The 23,250-nt window shown below is 43.7% G+C and overlaps 1 protein-coding gene across 4 annotated transcripts in view; it reads right to left on the reverse strand.

The window, feature by feature from the left end:
* Positions 1-23,250, reverse strand: part of KIF20B (kinesin family member 20B) — an 85,576-nt gene that overhangs the window by 34,567 nt on the left and 27,759 nt on the right. For all 4 annotated transcript variants that reach the window (XM_038744108.1, XM_038744107.1, XM_038744106.1 and 1 more), the window contains 7 exons: positions 21,398-21,525; positions 20,998-21,121; positions 19,017-19,101; positions 13,365-14,739; positions 6,018-6,144; positions 4,570-4,689; positions 2,274-2,334 (listed from right to left, as the gene is read on the reverse strand). In XM_038744108.1, the coding sequence (XP_038600036.1) occupies positions 2,274-2,334; positions 4,570-4,689; positions 6,018-6,144; positions 13,365-14,739; positions 19,017-19,101; positions 20,998-21,121; positions 21,398-21,525 (2,020 nt within the window). The remainder of the gene's footprint in view (positions 1-2,273; positions 2,335-4,569; positions 4,690-6,017; positions 6,145-13,364; positions 14,740-19,016; positions 19,102-20,997; positions 21,122-21,397; positions 21,526-23,250) is intronic.

Here is a 23,250-nt window from a genome sequence, read left to right on the forward strand (position 1 = left end):
ATCATATTAAGTAAATGAGGAGTTGTAATGTGCTTATGACTCTTGGCAGGAGACTGCCAAAGTAGAATCTCGTTAAGCCGATTGTAGTGAGGGTTTTTCATAGTATTTGTTACGTGTTTACTATGTGCCAGGCACTGTACTAAGCGCTGGGACAGATACAAGCAAATTGGGTTGAGCACAGTCCCTGACCGAAAAACTACTTTTCCTTTATCCTCCTACCTGGTAATTATTTTAGCGTTGGTCACCCTCACTAGACTCCAGACTCCTTAAGGCAGGGATCATGTTCATTACCTCTATTTTACTCTTCCGGTTGCTTAGTACAGTGCTCGTCACCTAAAGCTTGCCCAATAAATATCACTGGCTGATGACTTCCTGGCTGCTGTTCTAAAAGAAGAAAGGGCACATGCATTGCATTCTGTAGAGATCGAAAACTTGGCTTCTAAAACACATTTGCAAGTTGTACCAAAGGAAGTTCATTCATTCATTCAATCGTCTTTATTGAGCGCTTACTGTGTGCAGATCACTGTACTAAGCACTTGGGAAGTACAAATCGGCAATAGAAGTGAAGAAGGGCCGGCCTACAAAATGACACTTTAACTTGGGCTAAGTCAGAGAGGAACAAATATGTTGCTCAGATGGCTGCAGATTGGGTTTTAAAACTTAAAACTAAGCTGCTGAGGACAGCAGCTCAAGGAGGAATAATCATAATAATACTTGTGGTATTGATAAGTACTTACTATGTGCCAGGCACTGTTCTAAGCGCTGGGGTAGATACAAGATAATCAGATTCAACAGTCCCTGTCCCAAATATGGCTCAGTCTTAAACCTATTTTATAGATGAGGTAACTGAGGCACGGAGAGGTGAAGTGACTTGCCCAAGGTCACACAGCAGACAAGTGGCAGAGCCCGCATTAGAACCAGGGTCCTTCTTAATCCCAGATTCGCGCTCCATCCACTAGACCAGGTAGCAGACCACGCTTTAGAGGTGATGATGATGACATTTGTTAAGTGCTTACTCTGTGCAAAGCACTGTTCTAAGCGCTGGGGGGGATACAAGGTGATTAAGTTGTCCCACGTGGGGCTCACAGTCTTAATCCCCATTTTACAGATGAGGTAACTGAGGCTCAGAGAAGTTAAGTGACTTGCCCAAGGTCACACAACAGACATATGGCAGAGCCGGGATTCGAACCCATGACCCCTGACTCCAAAGCCCGCGCTCTTTCCACTGAGCCACGCTGCTTCTCTAAGAGGGATCCAGAGGGATCCTGCAGACAGTGGCAGGGGGTGGTCGTGTGTGTGTGTGTGTGTGTGTGTGTGCGTGCGCGCGCGTGCGCACGCACATGTGTGTGTAGGATTCATTATGTTGCCAACTTATACTTCCCAAACGCTTAGTACAGTGCTCTGCACACAGCAAGCGCTCAATAAATACGAGTGAATGAATGAATTCATTCAATGGCATTTACTGAGCGCTTACTGTGTGCAGAGCACTGCACTAAGCGCTTGGAAAGTTCAATTCAATCCTTGCCCCCACTGGGCTTACAGTCTAGAAGCGCTCAATAAATACATACAGTGCTCTGCACACAGTAAGCGCTCAACAAATACAATTTATTGATTGATTGATTGATACCACTGAATGAATGAATGAATAATAAATACCATAAGAAGAAAAGGAAGAGGGTGGGAAAGCTGGGCTCAGACTCAGATATGGAAAGAGCCTGGGCTTGGGAGGCAGAGGTCGCGGGGTCCAATCCCGGCTCCGCCACCTGTCTGCTGGGTGACCTTGGGCAAGTCACTTCACTTCTCTGTGCCTCGGTTCCCTCATCTGTAAAATGGGGATGAAGACCGTGAGCCCCATGGGGGACAACCTGATGATCTTGTACGTACCCCAGCGCTTAGAAAAGTGCTCGGCACGTAGTAAGCGCTTAACAAATACCAACATTATTATTATCTTTTAAGGCTGCTAACAGTTCCAAGAAATCTTATTTTCTGTTTCCTCTTGATCTATTGGTCCCTTCACTCTTCCCAGATCAGTGTGACAGGGCTTAGTTTTTCACTGACCTATGTTGAAGCCCTTCTCAATATTTCCATGATTGGTTCTCAATTTAGTCCCTCGATTTGGGTGCCCAAGTCAATCCTTTCAAGAATTTCCCCCCACTTTTAAAAGCAGCTACTCTGGGTTTCCCTCTTTTACCCTAGCAATGTCTAACCGAAGCTCATCTGTGGCCCCCATTTCACTGCATTCTCCTAAACGGGGAGAAAGGGATGCTCCTAACCTTTGCATGCGCTGCGGTACTGCTCGACGGTCTCTTCCGCCTTCTCGTTCTTCAGCTGATCCTACAAAGATCCACAAAAACAGATTAAATATATTCCATAACCTCCTCAGAAACATGGGCGGCATCATTTGAGCCTAAAGCTGGAAAACTGGGTTGGATGGTGGTTAATAATAACAATAATAATAATAATTGCGGTATTTGTTATAATCCTATGCCAATCACATAGGAATAATACTAGGAATAAGATCTGGGACTGCGGGATGTGTTACCTCTATGGCTGACGCAACCCTGGTGCCAAAAGGGAATCATTCATTCACTCAATCATATTTATTGAGCACTTACGGTGTGCAGAGCACTCTACTAAGTGCTTAGGAGAGTACAATACAACAAACAACATGCATTCCCTGCTCACAACAAGCTTAAGGTTGACTTAAGCATGGAGGGTTTGGATGGGGGAGAGACCAATTACCACAGAGCTAAAAGTAATTCATTAGCTTGAGTCATTCAACACTGTCAATCAATCAATGGTATTTATTGAGTGGTCACTATGTGCAGAGCACTGTACTAAGCGCTCGGGAGAGTACGAAAGCATTAGCAGGTACACTCCCTGCCCATTAAACAAGCGTATGGTCTAGAGAGGGAGACAGACATTAATAATCATGATAATAATGTTGGTATTTGTTAAGCGCTATGTGCCAAGCACTGTTCTAAGTGCTGGGGGAATACAAGGTAATCAAGATTGTCCCACGTGGGGCTCACAGTCTTAATCCCCATTTTACAGATGAGGGAACTGAGGCACAGAGACGTTTAAGTGGCTTGCCCAAGGTCCCGCAGCTGACAAGTGGCGGAGCCGGGATTAGAACCCATGACCTCTGACTCCCAAGCCCGGGCTCTTTCCAATGAGCCACGCAGCTTCTCAATTAATATGAATCAATAATTTTAAATATATAATTTAAAGCCATGTACATAAGTGCTGTGGGGTTGGAGGTGGGGCAAATGGCAAGTATCTAAAGGTCACAGGTTGAGGTGCATAGATGACACAGATGGGAGGAGCGAGCGGGGGAACAGAGGGTTTAATCGGGGAAGGCCTCTTGGAGGAGATGTGACCTCAGTAATGCTTTGAAGGTGGAGAGAGTTGGGGTCTGGCGTATATGGAGGGAGAGGGAATTTCAGGCTGGGGGGAGGACGTGAGAAAGGGGTCCGCGGTGAGATAGGTAATAATAAGGATAGCATTTATTAAGCGCTTACTATGTGCAAAGCACTGTTCTAAGCGCTGGATAGATAGATGAGATGGGGGCACACTGAGGCAGCGCTAGAGCGGAGCGGAGTGTGCGGGCTTGGCTGGACTAGGAGATTAGTGAAGCAGCGTGGCTAGGGAAGCAGCGTGGCTGAGTGGAAAGAGCCTGGGCTTGGGGGTCAGAGGTCGTGGGTTCTAATCCTGGCTCCGCCACTTGTCTGCTGTCTGACTTTGGGCAAGTCACTTCACTTCTCTGGGCCTCAGTTACCTCATCTGTCAAATGGGGATGAAGACTGTGAGCCCCACGTGGGACAACCTGATCACTTTGTACCACCCCCCACCCCCCACCAGCGCTTAGAAGTCATCCCCCGGGCCTGGAATGCCCTCCCTCTGCCCATCCGCCAAGCTAGCTCTCTTCCTCCCTTCAAGGCCCTACTGAGAGCTCACCTCCTCCAGGAGGCCTTCCCAGACTGAGCCCCTTCCTTCCTCTCCCCCTCGTCCCCTCTCCATCCCCCCCCATCTTACCTCCTTCCCTTCCCCACGGTACCTGTATATATGTATATATGTTTGTACATATTACTCTATTTATTTATTTACTTTATTTGTGCATATCTATTCTATTTATTTTATTTTGTTAGTATGTTTGGTTTTGTTCTCTGTCTCCCGCTTTTAGACTGTGAGCCCACTGTTGGGTAGGGACTGTCTCTATATGTTGCCAACTTGTACTTCCCAAGCGCTTAGTACAGTGTTCTGCACACAGTAAGCGCTCAACAAATACAATTGATTGATTGATTGATATAGTAAGCACTTAACAAATACCATCATTATTATTATATCTACTTTATTGTATTTTTCCAGTCATTTAGTTTTGAGCTCTGTTTAAGGTAACACCGACTGACTGACAATAGAAAACACTCTCAAAAGTGCTGAGGGATAAAAATCCTCTTTTTCTTCCCCCTTCAGAAAAACAGCATGACCAAGTGGGTGAGAGATACAAAGGGCCAAAGAACCTGCCCACGTATCCCCAAGGAGATCTTAAAAAGAATTTTTTTTAATTACCTTAAGTTGTTGAATGACTTGTTGTTTGACAATAAGTTCCTGAGCAAATTGTTTTTTAATTTTCTCTAGATCATTAACTTTGCTCCTCAATAATTTCTCCTCTTCACATACTGCAGATACCTGCGGAGAAACATTAAAAACAAATCTTCCTAGAGATTTTGGCTGTTTTAGGAGATTTGAGCATTTCTTTCAAAGCCATTAAAAGAAAAGCACAGACTGCAAAATTATTTGCTGGGGTTTCAAATTATCAGGTCATTTTCCTTTACTCTAAATGATCAGTTGAAGCCAACTATACTTTAATCTTACACGATTTTAAGAAGTTTCTTCTCCCTGTAGAGATGGTCCATGGTGGATAAACAAAAGACTGTCAAGTAGTTGCCCTCCTCTAGCTTGTGAGCTCAATGTGGGCAAGGAAAGTGTTTGCACCCAGTAAGTGCTCAATAAATATGATCGTTACTATTACTATTAGCAACAATAATAATAGTACATTCCAGAATGACAAGGAATATCAGAGGAATAATCGGAGACACTTTTGTGCTCAGGAATTTCAACACTATACTACTATATGCAGTGAAGTTTGAGTAATTAGAAAATGAAGACAAAAATCAAGGAAAAAAATCGGGGAAAATTCTCATCAGCATGGGTGAAAGTTCCAAATTAAGTTCATTTGTCTGGATCAAATTTAGGCAACTCCCAAATTTAGTGAAACTGCAAATGTAAGGTACCATTTAGTCTTATTCTCAAAATGCAGCTAAAGAACTCAAGACATGGGTTTAAACCAATTCCTCAAGCAAGCTGCTGACGGTTTCTATAGGCTTTTCTGTTCACGTGGATAAAAATGATTCCATTTCCCCTTCTTAAATCATTTTGAGGCATATACAATTTCTAACCTGAGGCCTCTCCTTCGGAACATTTCACCGGCTGAAGCAATGACAGAACTAATTTTTCCATTTGGTGCCCATGACATGCAAATTCTATATGGCCAGGGGAGATTCATTCATTCAATCGTATTTATTGAGCGCTTACTGTTTGCAGAGCACTGTACTAAGCACTTGGGAAGTACAGGTTGGCAACATATAGAGATGGTCCCTACCCAACAACGGGCTCACAGTCTAGCTGTAACTTTGTTGAGCACTCAATAAATCCGACTACTACATTTTTGAGTCAGAATCAATAAAAACATTATTGTGAGGACTACCCTTCTTTCCCTAATAAAACTTTAGAATATAAGCCATTTAAACCCATCACGGGCAGGGGGTCTGCTAATTCTGTTGTATCATACTCTCCCAAGTACAGTGCTACACACATAGTAAGCACTCAATATATACCATTGATTAATTAAGGACAAAGACCATATTGTTTTCACACACTGGTTGCTACAGAGTGATTTACAATAGGAAGGCTAGTGTGGCAAAAGGTAGAGGGGAAGCTATTGCCCCATTCTGTACCTGTTGAATCTGCTTTTTGGCATCAGCCAGTTTCTCTTTCAGATCTTCATATTCGTCTTCTTTCCTCTGAAGATCCGCTTTCAAATTCTGGGCAACAGCGCAGCTAGCAGAGAGTTCCTCCTCCAACCTTCAAAACATCAGAAGTGACCACCATTACGAAAATTGGTTTTCCATACAGAACATATGCAATATTTGTATTTCAAAACAGTGTAAGCCTCTTAATACTCTTGACAAATCTCTAGAGCATGATTACGCAATGTGCAATTTAATCACATTTACGGTTCGGTAATTTTACACACTGATGAGTCATGATTAGGAACGCTTCTGATATTGCACAGAAATAATTCAGACTATTGAAAGCGTGATTAGCATTTTGTTCCTGTTTTGCTCTCCTCTTCCAATCATTTGATTGATCGATGGTCTTTATTGAGCGTTTACTGTGTGTGGTGCGCTGTAGTAAGTGCTTGAGAGAGTATAATGCAACAGAGTTAGTAGAGGCATGATCCTTGCCCGCAAAGGGTTTATCATCATCATCAATCGTATTTATTGAGCGCTTACTATGTGCAGAGCACTGTACTAAGCGCTTGGGAAGTACAAATTGGCAACATATAGAGACAGTCCCTACCCAACAGTGGGCTCACAGTCTAAAAGGGGGAGACAGGGAAAAAAACCAAACATGCTAACAAAATAAAATAAATAGAATAGATATGTACAAGTAAAATAAATAAATAGAGTAATATGTACAAACATATATACATGTTTATGGCCTAGAAGGGGCGATGGACATTAAAATGAATTACATATAGGGGAAATGGCAGAATGTAAGCATACGTATACAAGTGCTGTACATACCATTCAAGTTGATATCCTTTTCTCCCGCCTTCGGGACATTTCTACAATGATTTCCCACCAGCACCTCACGCTTGACATTTCCCAAACTGAACTCAACTTCCCTGAGCCCTCTCCTCCCCAAGACTTCCCATCACCTTTGACGCCACTATCCTCCTGTCTCACAGTACTCTGCACGCAGTAAGTGCTCAATAAATACGACTGAATTAATAAATGACTAAGCCCACAATCTTATTCTTGTCCTTAACACACCTCCTCTCTTTCAACCAGCCAATCGCCCAATCCTGCTGGTTGAGTCTGAACCCTTAAGCAGTAGGTACTCGGCCCTCTCCCATCCCCATAGCATTTTCGCAGATTTCTTTACACTTGGTTACTTCTCCAACTTGCAATTTATTTTCGCAATCATCTCTCCTGCTAGACTGCAACCTCCTTGAGTGAGGGATCACGTCCACTTACTCTACTGTGCACTGTCACTGATGCCAAGATTAGATAATGTTTTCAGGAGATGGGGGTGGTCCAGTGTTAAAGGCAGCAGAGAGTTTGAGGAGGATTAGGATGGAGTAGAGGCTACTAAGATTTGGCTTGAAGGAGGTCATTCGTTGGCACAGAAAGGGCAGTGTTCATATAGTGGAGGGGGCAGAAACCAGATGAGGTAGACAGCTCATTCAAGGAGCTTGAAGAGGAAAGGTAGGACGGAGACGGGGTGTTAACTGGAGTTCCTCAAAGGAGGCTTTTTTTTTTTTAAGATAGGGGAGACCTATTAGAAAACGAGTGACTGAAGATCAGGGAGGTCGGGGTGGAAAGAAGGGAGAGGGCAAGTGATTTAATAAGTTCTGAAGGGATGGGGTCAGAGTTCCTTCCTCGCTCCGCAAATCCGACAGACCACCGTTCTCTCCACTTTCAAATCACATCTCCACCAAGAAAAATGTTGATCGCATCTGTTAAGCGCATGAGAAGCAGCGTGGTTCAGTGGAAAGAGCACGGACTTAGGAGTCAGAGGTCATGGGGTCAAATCCCGGCTCCGCCACTTGTCAGCTGTGTGACTTTGGGCAAGTCACTTCACTTCTCTGGGCCTCAGTTACCTCATCTGTAAAAATGGGGATTATGACTTTGAGCCCCAAGGGGGACAACCTGATCACCTTGTATCCTCCCCAGCGCTCAGACCAGTGCTTTGTTAAGTAAGCGCTTAGCAAATGCTAACATTATTATTATTATTATTATGTGACAAGCACTGCTCAAAGAACTGGGGTAGATACAAAATAATCAGGTCAGAAACTGTCCCACTTGGGGCTCACAGTCTCAGAAGGGACTTCTAGACTGTGAGCCCACTGTTGGGTAGGGACCGTCTCTATATGTTGCCAACTTGTACTTCCCAAGCGCTTAGTACAGTGCTCTGCACACAGTAAGTGCTCAATAAATACAATTGAATGAATGAATGAAAGGGAGAACGAGTATTGAATCCTCACTTTACAGATGAGGAAACTGAGGCCCCAAGAAGTGATGTGCCCATGGTCATACAACAGGCAAAGTGGTGGAGCCAGGATTAAAACCCAGATCCACTGACTCCCCAAAATCATGCTCTTTCCCCGAAGCCACACTGCTTTTAACCCTAAGCCTGCCTTCTCCTCCTTACTGCATCACATATGTACGTGGATCTGTCCCCCTTAAATCCTGGATATCCATCACAATCCTGAACCCACAGCACTTGTGCACAAATCCCGATACGCTGTCCTTTCCCCCTATCTGGAGTGTATTTCAATGTCTGCCTCCCGGGGTAGACTGTAAGCTCCTTGAAGGAACCAATCAGGTTTAGCAACTCTATTATAACTGATATTGTTTGATACCAGTTTTCCAAGTATCCCTTAAGAACTTATTTCAATATCTGACTTTTTATAATTTTTATGGTATTTGTTAAGCACTTACTATGTGTCAAACACTGTTCTAAGCACTGGAATAGTTAATTAGGTCGGGCACAGTCCCTGTCCTGCATGGGGCTCACAGCCTAAGGAGTCAGTATTACAGGTATTTAATCCTTATTTTACAGTTGAGGAAACAGAAGCACCGAGAAATTAAGTGACTTGCCTAAGGGCAGGTAGCAAGCAGGTGGTAGAGCCAGAATTAGAACCCAGATCCTCCAACTCCCAGGCCCATGCTCTTACATTCATTCATTCAATCGTATTTATTGAATGCTTACTGTGTGCAGAGCACTGTACTAAGCGCTTGGGAAGTACAATTCGGCAACAGAGACAATCCCTACCCAACAATGGGCTCACAGTCTAGAAGTGGGGAGAAAGACAACGAAACGTAGCAAATAGGCATCAACGGCATCAAAATAAATTAATAGAAGTACTGATATGTACACATCATTAATAAAACAGAGTAATAAATATGTACATATATACACAAGTGCTGTGGGGTGGGGAAGGGGGTAGAGCAGAGGGAGGGAGTCAGGGTGATGGGGAGGGGAGGAGGAGCAGAGGAAAAGGGGGGCTCAGGCTGGGAAGACCTCCCGGAGGAGGTGAGCTTTCAGTAGACCACACTGTAGATATTTCCACTAGGCCACGCTTGTACAAGGCAGTGCTGACCATCTTGTAACCTGTGCGCACATGCATTTCAAAGATGGTCCAAGGATACTTAAGTGCTTACTATGTGCAAAGCACTGTTCAAAGCGCTGGGGAGGTTACAAAGTGATCAGGTTGTCCCACGGGGGGCTCAAAGTCTTCATCCCCAATTTACAGATGAGGTAACAGAGGCCCAGAGAAGTGAAGGGACTTGTCACACAGCTGACAACTGGCGGAGCCGGGATTTGAACCCATGACCTCTGACTCCAAAACCCCTGCTCTTTCCACTGAGCCACACTGTTGCTAATCGTTGATAAAGGAGTTACCATTCAATGAGACATTATGCAAAATATACACCTTTGAATTTTAATGAATTCTTCAAAGGAGGAGCCACATTTCTAGCATTTCCTTGCATATGAAGGGCTAGCAGTTAGTTATTAGCAATTAGTTAATTTAAATGAGTGGAAGAATCGGTGAGGTTTTATTTAACATTATCATGATTATGTTATTTACTATATAGTAATAATACTGATGGTATTTGTGAAGCACTTACTATGTGCCAGGCACTGTACTAAGCGCTGGGGTGGATCCAAGCAAAGAGGGTTGAACACAGTCCCTGTCCCATGTGGAGTTCACAGTCTCAATCCCCGTTTTCCAAATGAGGTACCTGAGGCACAGAGAATTGAAATGCCTTGCCCAAGGACACAGAGCAGACAGTGGAGGAGCGGGGATTGGAACCCATGACCTTCTGACTCCCACTAGGCCATGCTGCTTCCAATGTGTCAAGCTCTGTTCTAAGTGCTGGGGTAGGTGGACGGTAAGCAGGTCGGACTCAGTCCTTGCCCCACATGGGGCTCACAGTTTAAGTAGAAGAGAGACTGGGCATTGACTCCTCATTATATAGATGAGGAAAGGGAGGCACAGAGAAGTGAACTGACTTACCCCAGGTCACACAGCAGGCAACTGGGACAGCCAGGGTGAGAACCCAGGCCCTCTGATTCCCAGGCCCCGGGCCCTTTCCACTAGGCTATGCTTCCTATCAATCAATCGTATTTATTGAGCGCTTACTGTGTGCAGAGCACTGTACTAAGCGCTTCCTAGGCCAATTACATCTGCCCATTCCTCAAGAACCTCCAGAGGCTGCCCATTCATTCATATTTATTGAGCGCTTACTGTGTGCACAGCACTCTACTAAGCGCTTGGGAAGTACAAGTCGGTAACATATAGAGCCGGTCCCTACCCAACAACGGGTTCACAGTCTAGAAGGGGGAGACAGACAACAAAACAAAACATGGAGACAGGTGTCAAAATCGTCAGAATAGAATTAAAGCTATACATCTACCTCTGCATCAGACAGAAACTCCTTACCACTGGCTTTAAACTGTGACTGTGAGCCCACTTTTAGACTGTGGGACCCACTGTTGGGTAGGGACTGTCTCTATATGTTGCCAACTTGTACTTCCCAAGCGCTTAGTACAGTGCTCTGCACAAAGTAAGCGCTCAATAAATACGATTGATTGATAGATTGATTTAAAGCAGTCAATCAGCTTCCCCCATCCTACCTCACCTAATATCCTACCACAAAGAACAAAAGGGTGGGTAGACACGATTCCAACGCTCCTCAGGGAGCTAATAATCTCTCTGTAAGGGCTCTGGTCTCCCTGGCTTTCCACTATGACAATCTCTCCTCGTTCCTTGACCTACCCCCTCCAACACTCCCAGTTTTATTAATAATAATAATAATAATAACATTTGTTAAGTGCTTGCTATGTGCCAGACACTATACTAAGCGCTGGGGTGTATACAATCAAATCAGGTTGGATACAGTCCCTGTCCCGCTTGGGGCTCACAGTCTCAATCCCCATTTTACAGATGAGGTAACTGACACACAGAGAAGTGAAGTGATATGCCCAAGGTCACACAGCAGACAAGTGGCAGAGCTGGGATTAGAAGGTCTATCCACTATACCAAGCTGCTTCCCAGCATGGACTCTCATGTTGTTCTTTAATCTTCTCTTCTGTGCTGGTGGTTTTTCATCATTTCGCAACTGACCCCTTCTCTTCCTAGTCCCAGTGGTATCTTTTTATTTTCTTGGTATCTTCCCTTTTATCTCAGTATTTTCTGCTCTCGGTTCACCTTTGAAGTGCCTGCAGAAATTATTGATGACTGTCTTCTTTTTTTGATCTGAATCCTGACTTCAGTATGTTTATATTTTTTCTTCTCCTTCCCTGGCTCTCCTAATGCTATAAGTACATGTCTGATGCTTTACTATTAACATTTTGATGGAGTTCCACAAAGCAACAGGTAATTATTTGATAGATGAAATCTATCCCTGTATACATCACCACTTATCTTCCCTGTCTCACAAGCCCATAACCAAGGCATCATCCTCGATTCGCTCATTCAACCTACGTATTCAATGTCACCAAATTTGGTGTGTTCTACTTTCAAAACATCGCTAAAATCCTCCCTTTCCTTTCTATCAATGTGTTGACCCAAGCACTTATCCGGCTCAGCCACTTGCCTGATGCGTGACCTTGGGCAAGTCACTTAATTTCTCTGTGTCTCAGTTCCCTCATCTGTAAAATGGGGATTAAGACTGTGAGCCCCAAGAGGGACAGGGACTGTGTCCAACCTGATAAGCTTGTATCTATCCCAGCGCATAGAACAGTGCCTGGCACATAGTAAGTGTTTAACAAATACCATCATCGTTATCATCATCCTCTCCTGCCTTGATTACGCATCACTCTCCTCGCTGACTTCCCTGCCTCCTGTGTCCCCTAACCCCGGTCCATAGTTCACACTGCTGCACGGATCACATTTTTTCAAGAAAACCGTTCAGTCCACTTCTCCCTGCTCAAGAACCTCCAGTGGCTGCCCATCTGCCTCCCCATCTAACAGAAACTCCTTACCACTGGCTTTAAAGCACTCAATCAACTTGATCTCCCCACCTTACCTGGCTGATTTCCTACTAAAACCCGGTCTGCACGCTTTGCTCTTCGAACACCAACCTAGTCACTCTACCTCAATTTCATCTATCTCACCACCAATCCCCTGCAAACAACCTCCTTCTGACCTGGAATTTTCTTCTCCTCCGTAGATGACAGGCCATTACTCTCCTCAGCTTCAAAACCTTATTAAAATCACATCTTCCTCCAAGAGACCTTCCCCAATTAAGACTTCTTTTCCCCTCCTCCCTCTCTTGTACATTACCTATGTACCTGGAACTGCACCCTTTAAGCACTCGATATTCACCCCATCCTCACCCCCAGAGCATTTTATGTACAAATTCCATAGTTCATTTATTTATATTAATGTCTGCCCCTCAAAATTGTAAGCTCCTGGTGGGCAGGGAATGTGCCCATCAACTCTCTTCCAGGTGCTTAGTACAGTACACACAGTAAGCACTCAATAAATATCACTGATTGATTGATGAAAACCTAATGCTAAAATCTCAGTGAATGTCTCATTGAATGGTAACGCCAATATCAATAACTAGCAAAGATTGACTTTACCACTTAATACACAATCCTGCTTCTTACCTGTCAGACAACAGATGATAAAAGTATTTGCCTGTGCACTCAGGACTCATAACCATGGGAAAACCGGAACAGGATTATTTTTAAATCTTTACATTAAAAAAAAATTGAATGCTCGCTAGGCGAGTAAATTTATATAGTTTTGAAGGCTCTTGGTTGTCTTGTAAACTTTTTCATGTGTGCATTTGCAAATGAAACAGGACAACTACTCTAAAATATTTTCATTTGGTTAGATATCCATCTGTATTGGATACTAAAAGAGACTTCAAATAAATTCATAGCTTGAGTGAATAAGATGAACACTTAGCTATTGCTGATGTAGCCTTTCTTCCAAAAAGAGTTGTTAAATTTTTAAAATTCCTATCGTGGTTATTTTCTTCATATTTTAAAATACTTACTTTTGTGTTTTCTGCATCCTGGTTTCATTTTCTCTATCCTTTAACTGAAGTGAGTCATTAGCAGATCGCAAATTATTTGTCAATTGGTTGATTTCCTCTTTCAACTTGATTTCTCTGTCATTTAGCTCTTTGATGGCTTTGATTGAATTCTGATGGTTTTCTTGCAAATCTTTCAGATGCGTCTCCACCTTTAAAATGTGAGATTCCTTTTCCTGAACCAATTGTTCTAACCTGGCTAGATGGCTTTCATTAGCTCTCCTGGTTCCTAAAATATTTTCCATTTCTTCTATTTTTGCCTTGTAGCTGGTAACTTGTTTTTCAAGGTCTGAAAATGCTTGCTTTTCTCTAAGCGCATTCTGGATTTCAATGTCAAGATTGTCTCCTTTTTCTTGAATTTGTCCTTTTTGTTGGTTAATAAGACATTCTTTTTCCTTTAGAAGGACCTCCTGATTTGTATATTTTTCCTTTAGTTGGTTAAGGTGACCTTCTCTTTCCTTCAGAAGGCTCTCCTGATTCGTATTTTTTTCTTTAAGTTGGTTAACGAGACTTTCTTTTTCCGCTAGAAGGGCCTCCTGGTTTGTTAACTGTTCTCTTAACTGGTTAACAAGCCTTTCTTTTTCCTTTAGAAGGCTCTCCTGATTCAAAGTCTCTCTTATTTTCAATTTGAGTTGGTTGTTCTCATCTTCATGGTTTCTCACTTCTCTGAGCAGTTTTTCCATCTGCTGTTCCAATTCCCGGATCTGTTGTCTTTTCTGGGAGGCGGTCTTCACCATCTCCTTGCACTCTTCCCAAATGGCTTCAATACTACAGTGGAAAGAACTCGCTCGTCTTATACCTCCAACATTAGAGTCTTCATCCTGTGTGTTGGAACAAGGGTCGTTGGTTTTCATCGAATCTTCTGGAGGGTCCTTTAGACTGGTAAAATCTCCCTTTACAGTTTGCGCCACTGAACCCAACATACACAGCTGGTCTATTTTGGCCTGTATTGCTTTGACTGCTGACACTTGGTCCGTGATACTTTGCCTGGAAGCGGTTACCTCTTCGGAGAGTTTCATAATTTTTTCTTCCTGTTCTTCCATTGTAACTTTCTGGAGGTGAGATTCAGAAACTGCTCTCTCATAATTAGACTGAATTTGCTGCATCTCTTCTCTTAACTTAAAGGCCCTGTCTTCTGAGGAAGAGAGTTCCTCTTGTAAATTTGCCATTTGCTCCCCCAATTCTGCTTTCGCTGTCTTTTCACTTTTAAGTTCGCTTTCGAGCACCATTAAATGACTTTCAAGTGCTTTGTTTTTTTCTTGCAGAGCTCTAATTTCGGTCTCTTTTTCAGAAAGTCTGGTTTGCATTTCTTCAGGAAAGGTGTGAACATCAGCAGACTCTGTAAAAATACAATCGTTGTTCTGATTACTCCAGCCAAAAGGCAAAAAAATCACACAACTACATACAAGAAAGAAACATATGGAAGTCTAAAACCTTTTATAATCATTTATTCTAGAAGAATGGGTTTTTTTTAATTATGCATATACTTGGTATTCAGAAGACGGCTCTGTTGACTGTGAAACTGAACCACGAGGTCCATGTGGCTGAACAAGTCAATACGGGACCAAAGTCCTAACTACACTGTGCACACACAAAGGTGGGTTCTTGCACGTCTATGCTCGATGTCTGACGCTATTTACACTATTGCCTCTGTTTCAGAATCCTTATGCTGCTTCTGCTCGAAGAGAGATGCTCTTTTCTTGGTGGCAGAGTGCCCCACTCTTTTACCTCCAACAACTTACTGGGAAGTTGGGAGCTACTGGGAACTACGGGGGAAGTACTGAGATGCAGTATGGCTTAGTGGAAAGAACACAGGCCTGGGAGTCTGGGGGTCTGGGTTCTAATCCGGCTCTGCTACTTGTCTGCTGTGCGACCCTGGGCAAGTCACTTAATTTATCTGGTCCTTAGTTCCCTGGTCTGGAAAATGGGGATTAAGACCGTCAACCCCTTATGATGATGATGATAATGGCATTTATTAAGCGCTTACTATGTGCAAAGCACTGTTCTAAGCGCTGGGGAGGTTACAAGGTGATCGGGTTGTCCCACGGGGGGCTCACAGTCTTCATCCCCATTTTCCAGAGGGGGTAACTGAGGCCCAGAGAAGTGAAGTGAGTCGCCCAAAGTCACCCAGCTGACAATGGGCGGAGCCGGAATTGTACTTCCCAATCGCTTAGTACAGTGCTCTGCACACAGTAAGCGCTCAATAAATACAATTGATGATGATGATGATGAACCCATGACCTCCACTCCAAAGCCCGGGCTCTCTCCGCTGAGCCACGCTGCTTCTCTTAATAATAATAATGGCATTTATTAAGCGTTTACTATGTGCCAAGCACTGTTCTCAGCACTGGGGAGGTTACAAGGTGATCAGGTTGTCCCACGGGGGGCTCACAGTCTTCATCGCCATTTGACAGATGAGGTCACTGATGTTCAGAGAATAATAATAATGGCATTTATTAAGCGCTTACTATGTGCCAAGCCCTGTTCTAAGTGCTGGGGAGGTTACAAGGTGATCAGGTTGTCCCACATGGGGCTCACAGTCTTCATCCCCATTTGACAGATGAGGTCACTGATGTCCAGAGAATAATAATAATAGTAATGATGGCATTTATTAAGCACTTACTATGTGCCAAGCCCTGTTCTAAGCGCTGGGGAGGTTACAAGGTGATCAGGTTGTCCCACGGGGGGCTCACAATCTTCATCCCCATTTGACAGATGAGGTCACTGATGTCCAGAGAATAATAATAATGATGGCATTTATTAAGCGCTTACTGTGTGCCAAGCCCTGTTCTATGTGCCGGGGAGGTTCCAAGGTGATCAGGTTGTCCCACGGGGGGCTCACAGTCTTCATCCCCATTTTACAGATGAGGGAACTGAGGCCCAGAGAAGTGAAGTGACTTGCCCAGTAAGGCTTTACTACATGCCAAGCACTGTTCTAAGCACTCCCAGGCCCAGGTTTTAACCTCCGGGCCGGGCCACGTCTCAATTCGGGTCCAGGGGGCCCGCGGTGGGGCTAACCCGTGCCCGCCGCGGCGATGGGCAGCATTCGGGGGGTGGTGGGAGTTGTGAGGACATCCCGCCTGGGCACGCTGGGGGGGATGGCAGGACAGGGACTGACTGTGTCCATCCTGACTGATGTGTATCTACCCCAGCAATTATTACACTGCCTGGTACATAATAACTGCTCAACAAATACCATTTAAAAACAGAAAACAAAATTGTGTGACCTTAGGCAAGTCACTTGACTTCTTTGTGCCTCAGTTACCTCATCTGTAAAACGGGGATGAAGACTGTGAGCCCCACGTGGGACAACCTGATAATCTTGTATCCTCCCCAGCACTTAGAACAGTGCTTTGAACATAGTAAGCACTTAATAAATGTCATCATTATTTTCAGCAGGGATGCAGCATTACCAGAAGGTTTGGTTTTACTGTATCTTTCAAGTGTGTCCTCTATCCCCCTTGCTTCTAATCTCAGGTCACCATTCAGCAGTTGTCGGGGCATCCTGTCATCTTTTCTCTTCACCTGCCCCATGTTGGAGGCAGAATCATCTCTTTGGCCCACATGAATTTTTTACACCTATTTTAAGGCTCATGCATAGATGTCTGCTCAACATTCATTTTGACCACTTATGAATATGTTTATGTCTGTCTCCCCGGTTAGAGTGTTAGCTGCGTGTTAGCAGGAAAAGTGCCTCTGGACTTCCCAAGCATCTAACACAGTGCCCTACACACCGTGTGGGTGTTCAGTAAATGCTACAACTACTACCCAAAATAGCTGTCTGGAGATAAGCATAATTTTAATCACGGGTGACTGACCTTGTGTGTGGTGAGCCTGTCCAGCCATTCAGTCAAATCAATGGTATTTACTGAGTGCTTCTAGTGTGCAGAGCACTGTACTAAGCGTGTAGCACACTGACTGTAGCCTGTAATGCTGTGGAATTGGGAAAGGCGTAGGATGTGGCATCTGTGGGCAGTGTGAATCTCAGCAGAGAGGAGTGTCCCAAGCGACGGAGAGAACTAGTGCCGTGGGTTGATGGACTATTTCCCTCCCCTTTCTTTTGGTAATTTGAGAAGCAGTGGGGCTAGTGGAAAGAGTATGGGACTGGGTTCCAATCTCCACTCCGCCACCTCTCGTCTCTGTGACCTTGGGCAGGTCACTTCACTTCTCTGTGCCTCAGTTCCCTCACCTGCAAAATGGGGAATAAATCCTAGTTCCTCCTACCTAGACAGGGAGACTCACGCGGGACGGGCACTTGTGTCGAACCTGATAACCTTGTATCTGCTCCAGTGCTGAGTTCGAACCGTGCTTGGCACATAATAAGTGCTTAACAAATACCATTATTAATTATGTCCAGCGGTCCTCCGTAATGCAAGCTCACACAAATATAAAAAGCCATACATGCCCAGGAGCCCCCAGGGGTAATAAATGTGGTATTTGTTAGGCGCTTACTATGTGCCAGACACTGTACTAAGAGCTGGGGCAGATACGATCAAATCGGGTTGGACACAGTCCCTGTCCCACGTGGGGCTCAGTCTCAATACCCATTTTATAGATGAGGAAATGGAGGCCCAGAAGTAAAGTGACTTGCCCAAGGTCACACAGCAGACAAGTGGTGGAGACGGGATTAGAACCCATGATCTTCAGATTCCCAAGCCCGGGCTCTATCCACTAGGCCAGGCTGCTACTCTCCTGAAAGGCGGAAGCTGCAAGAAGTTGGGAAGCGTTACGTCCAACTCCAAACCATTCCAGGTTTGGATTGGGCCCACCCTGATTCATTCATTTGCATTTATTGAGCGCTTACTGTGTGCAAAGCACTGTACCATGTGCTTGATTCATTCAGACTCGCGTCCGGCCTACTACTAAATGCAATCTGCCCCTTGCAGAAAACCGGGGATGAGCAAAGCCTGGGAAAGAGAAGCAGAAGACACCACTTCTGAACCACCCCGACTAACCAAGTTAGGAGAGAGGAAAAAGGAAAGTTAAAGGAAAAAGAGAGAGAGAGAGAGAGAGAGAGAGAGAGAGAGAGAGAGAGAGAGAGAGAGAGAGAGAGAGAGAGAGAGAGAGAGAGAGAGAGAGAGAGAGAGAGAGAGAGAGAGAGAGAGAGAGAGAGAGAGAGAGAGAGAGAGAGAGAGAGAGAGAGAGAGAGAGAGAGAGAGAGAGAGAGAGAGAGAGAGAGAGAGAGAGAATCACAAAAGTACAGATTGAGAGGAGAACAAACAGAAGTAGTGTGGGGAAAGAGCCCAGACTTGGGAGTCAGAGGACCTGGGTTCTAATCCTGGCTCCGGCACTTGTTTGCTGTGCCTCCGTTACTTCGTCTGTAAAATGGGATTAAGACTGTGAGCTCCATGTGGGACATGGACTATGCCCAACCTGATTTAGCACAATGCCTGGCACACAGTAAATACTTGATAAATACCATTTTTTAAAAAAGGAGAGGGAAAGGGAAAAAACAAGGAGAGGTGCTAAAGGAAGACCGTTTAAAAAAAGGCAATTTGAGGAAAGGAAGAGAAACAGGGAGAAAGAAGAAGACCACATGGTCTACCTGGGTAAAGAATGGAACTGCTGGCAGTGTACATTTTTATACTTCAAAAAAAAAGGCCTATTTCAACTCACCGTTTGGTCTCTCTGTCAATTCTTGGGCTGCATTTAACTTAGGTGTCATCTGATGAGGCTTTTGTTCCGAACAAGCAGAAGTTTCCTGAGGGTTAGCAAGAGATGACATAAGAGGTAAATCAATCAATGGTATTTATTGAGCACTTCCTACGCGCAGAGCACTGGACTAAGCGCTTGGGAGAGTACAACACAACGGAATCAGTAGATGCATTCCTCGCCCACAACAAGTTTATATCCTAGAGGGAGGCGGCTTCTGTTCACTTTTTAACATCTGTGCTACTTTGGAACTCAACAAGGCCTCCAGTTTCTATGCAGTTACTGGCCTCTAAAATGAGCCATGTACACTCAGTTCTGTCGTAACATGTGTTTTCACTAGACAACTTAGATATAGCTCAATAGGTGTGAGTCTGCTGTAGTATATCATGCTCCGCAAACTAGAGTAAGTAGGTTTAATGAGGAAAGAAACAGCTGCGGCTACCTAGCTGGGATGCCCCTCTACTATCTCAGCTCCTACCTGTCTTACTGCACCATTCAATACTTTTTCTGCTGTGTTTCTGCCACTTCACAGTTGTTATTTTCATACAGGAAGACGACCACGAGGGCTAAGGTATAAAGCACTCGATCACTGATGGCCTTCCCAGTTGAGTAATACTTGGGGAAAAATATCAGTAGGGAGGGATTTTCAAAACATCTGCCCCCAACCCATCAAACCAGTGGCTATTATAGGATTCTTTTTTAACTCCAAGTTCCTCCGGAACACATCCCTGCTGTACTTGAGGAAAACTCCCTGAGCTGTCATCTGAAATACACTTAACAGTGGCTTCCACGATCAAAAACTTGGCCATCTGTGGCAATAGTATTTTATGGTTCTTTTGGACAGGATTTCAAACAGCATGCTAGAGTTCCGCTGCCCTAGAAAATTGGCACTTGGTGAAGCTGTCTTCATATACAAAAGGATTTGTGACATACAGTATTCTGGATACAAGCACATGCTTTTTAAAAAAAAATGTTGTCAAATAAAGCTTCACATCTGTGGAAATCCTTTCCAAACAGTAAATCATCATCAATCGTATTTATTGAGCGCTATGTGCAAAGCACTGTACTAAGCGCTTGAATTATGTATTTCAGTGGGCATTCTAAATATTAGAGGACAGAAATCTGGACTGATACAAGAGTATCAAGGAAATAGCCTGAAGGTGCCTTGGTTTTTTAAGAAATATAACTTAAAATCCATAATTTCAAATTAGAAAGCTAAGTTTTCCAAGCATTACGCATGTGTCTGGAAGCTTAAGCACCTCCCACTGAGAAAATCTTCAAGAGGCACGGCAAAAAACAGAGAATACCCAAGGCTGGAGATCAGCAGCCTTGTGTACTGGATTGAGCTCGGGCATGGGAGAAAGAATAAAAATGATCATGGGTTCTAATCCCACCTCTGCCACTTGTCTACTGTGTGACCTTGGGCAAGTCACCTTACTTCACCATGCTTCAGTTACCTCATCTGTAAAACGGGGATTGAAACTGTGAGCCCCACGTGGGACAGAGACTTTGTGCAAGCTGATTTGGTTGTATCGTCCCCAATTCTTAGTACAGTGCCTGGCACAGAGTAAGAGCTTAACAAAAACTATTATTATTATTATTATTATTATTATCACGGTTGCCCCATCCCTAAGAGACTCTGCAGCTCTTTTGTGTGGAGGGCAAAGGCCTGTGGTGGTTGAGTTGGTGCTGACCATAGAAGAAAGGACATAGGGAGAACCACCTGGGGATGGATGGAGGGAGGGAGGGAGGAAGGGATGGATACATGGAAGGATGGATAATAAATGCAAAACTGTACCAGGTGGTGCTTGGGGATGCCTGGGGCTCTGAATTTTAGATGTTTGTGAACATTAGGCTCATTGGTTTTCAATCCTTTATTATTTATGATTTCTTAGCCCCCAGAATTCCCACATGTAATAACTTCTCTCATAAAGAAAAGTCTTACCTCTACATCAGATGTCGTAGCCACATCTTCTGAGGCTCTAGACTTGTCAACCAAATCCTTTAAGATTGCCAAGCGCCGTTCAGAACTTTCTTCGAGCAGCTCTCTTTCTTGAAGAAGGCATTCCCTGAGAGGGCAAACAAATCTCATTTACAGCTTCTCTCAAATGAGCAGAATTGATTCGCATTGAAAATTGCACTCCATAAATCCCTGGGTGCAATCTATTCCCAGGGAATATTTCTGTCACTGTATTCTTTTCTAATTCCCAAAAAAATATTTAGAAAGAAAAGACATTTAAAAGGTTCACAGGGATAATGCTTGGAACTATAACGTAGGACAATTCACAAAATCTACCAAAATGGCAAGAAAATACCATAGTTAAAAAAAAATCCAAAACACTTACTTAAAATCAGTTTCTCGCTGAGAAAAATACTGGATGACTTCATCACGGATTTGCAGTTCCATAATTAATTTTTCCCTTTTTTCCATTATTAACTTGTTTTTCAGGTCTTCTATTACATCAATTAGTTTCTAAAATAGGCAAAGGCAGCATATATTGTTAAAAACTCCTTGAAAGAATACATTTTAAAATAAAATGGCAGTGTCTAAACTGGACATTCATCAGTGATATGTCTGCATCTTCCAGCTTAACCCACAGAGAATGAGGGGAAGGGAAGAGGGAAAAAGATAATTTTCCCTGCTACCCTAGCCACAGTCTCAAGAAGTCCAAAACCCATCAGGAAACAGGTAGAAGAATCCACTTTCCTCACCCTGCCGATGGGCTTTCCTGCATTCACTGCTCTGCACATGGTAAGTGCTCAATAAATATGATTGAATGAATCCCAGATTGCAGGGAGAGGTTTTCCTCTAGACAGTAAACTCACTGTGGGCAGGGAACATATGTACCAACTTTGCTAAATTGTGCTCTCCCATGCACTTAGTACAGTGCTCTGCACACAGTAAGCAATCAATCGATACCACTGACTGACTCCGATAGCTGATATACCAACTGCCATCCAGGTGTCAGTCAAACCCCAGCACAGTTCAGCAAAAATAATCCAATTTTCAGATTGGTAAAAATAAAATTAGCCCAACACCAACCAGCACTAGCTAGTACAGCTCACTCCCCAGTTACCGACAAAGGTGAGGCCCTTTCTTAGAACTAAAAAGTTTTTAGAAATTTGGGTCACACCCCATTAGATCTCTCACTTCTTGGGCTCCAGCTCCAAAAAACCCTTAAAGCAACAAAATGTCACGGAAGGAGAGACAACCAATGGTGACAATCAGTGTCAATTCACCACAGAAGCCCACCTGGCATTTAATACCAATAGAGCCAGGTCATTGATGGTTGACGTTGGAAATCAATTTGGGCTTTACCAAATAAGGAGTCATTAAAGCATAAGCAATGCTACTGTAATTAGTCATCAGAATCACAAATCAGAAGACCTAAAAAAATCTTAAATAATTCATGATAGGGGTAACTCACCACATTAGTGCTTTGATAAAACAAATCTTGCAAAGTCAGTAAATAAAGGATAAGCAGCAGAAAAGTAAAACAAATATGCGAAACTGAAAAACCATGACAAAATTATTAGGTTTACATTCTACAGTTAATTAAAGCAAAAAATAATTTTTGTGGCTGCTTTTTCAACACAACTTACATTTTAAATTACAGCACTTGAAACGAACAAAAAAATCCTACTTTACCATAACATGAATTCTACAATTATTCTTTGAAAAACCACTCAAAAAACCACCCCCCATCTTGCACGCCCAGGATTTTCTCCCTATCAGTGGCACCAAAAGAAGCTCAGTAGAACAGCGGTCTTCCTTAATGCTCGTTCTCATAGATCCCTAACTTGGATCACCTGTTATTGGATCTATTATTCATTCATTTAATCATATTTGAGCACTTTACCATGCACTGTACTAAACGCTTGGGAGCATTCAATAAAACTGAGTTGGTGGAAGCTTTCCCCACCCATAATAAGCGTGTTCAGCTCCACAGCACTGCAGGCCCACTGAGATGTGTCTTCAACCCAATTCACCTTATTCTCCAGTTTCCCTTTTGCCAGTCTGATACCTCTTAAAACGACACTGGCCAAATAAAACATTCACTTGATTAAATGAACATTTAATCTGGCCGGCAGGACTAGCGGCATGCTGAAATCTGAGATTTGAATTCATCATGCGTAGGCTGCAAGATTTCCATTTCGGCTTTTGTATCTTTTTGAGAAAAGCTATAGCACAGGGGCA

The sequence above is a fragment of the Tachyglossus aculeatus genome, chromosome 3, assembly GCF_015852505.1.
Source record: "Tachyglossus aculeatus isolate mTacAcu1 chromosome 3, mTacAcu1.pri, whole genome shotgun sequence".
NCBI lineage: Eukaryota > Metazoa > Chordata > Mammalia > Monotremata > Tachyglossidae > Tachyglossus > Tachyglossus aculeatus.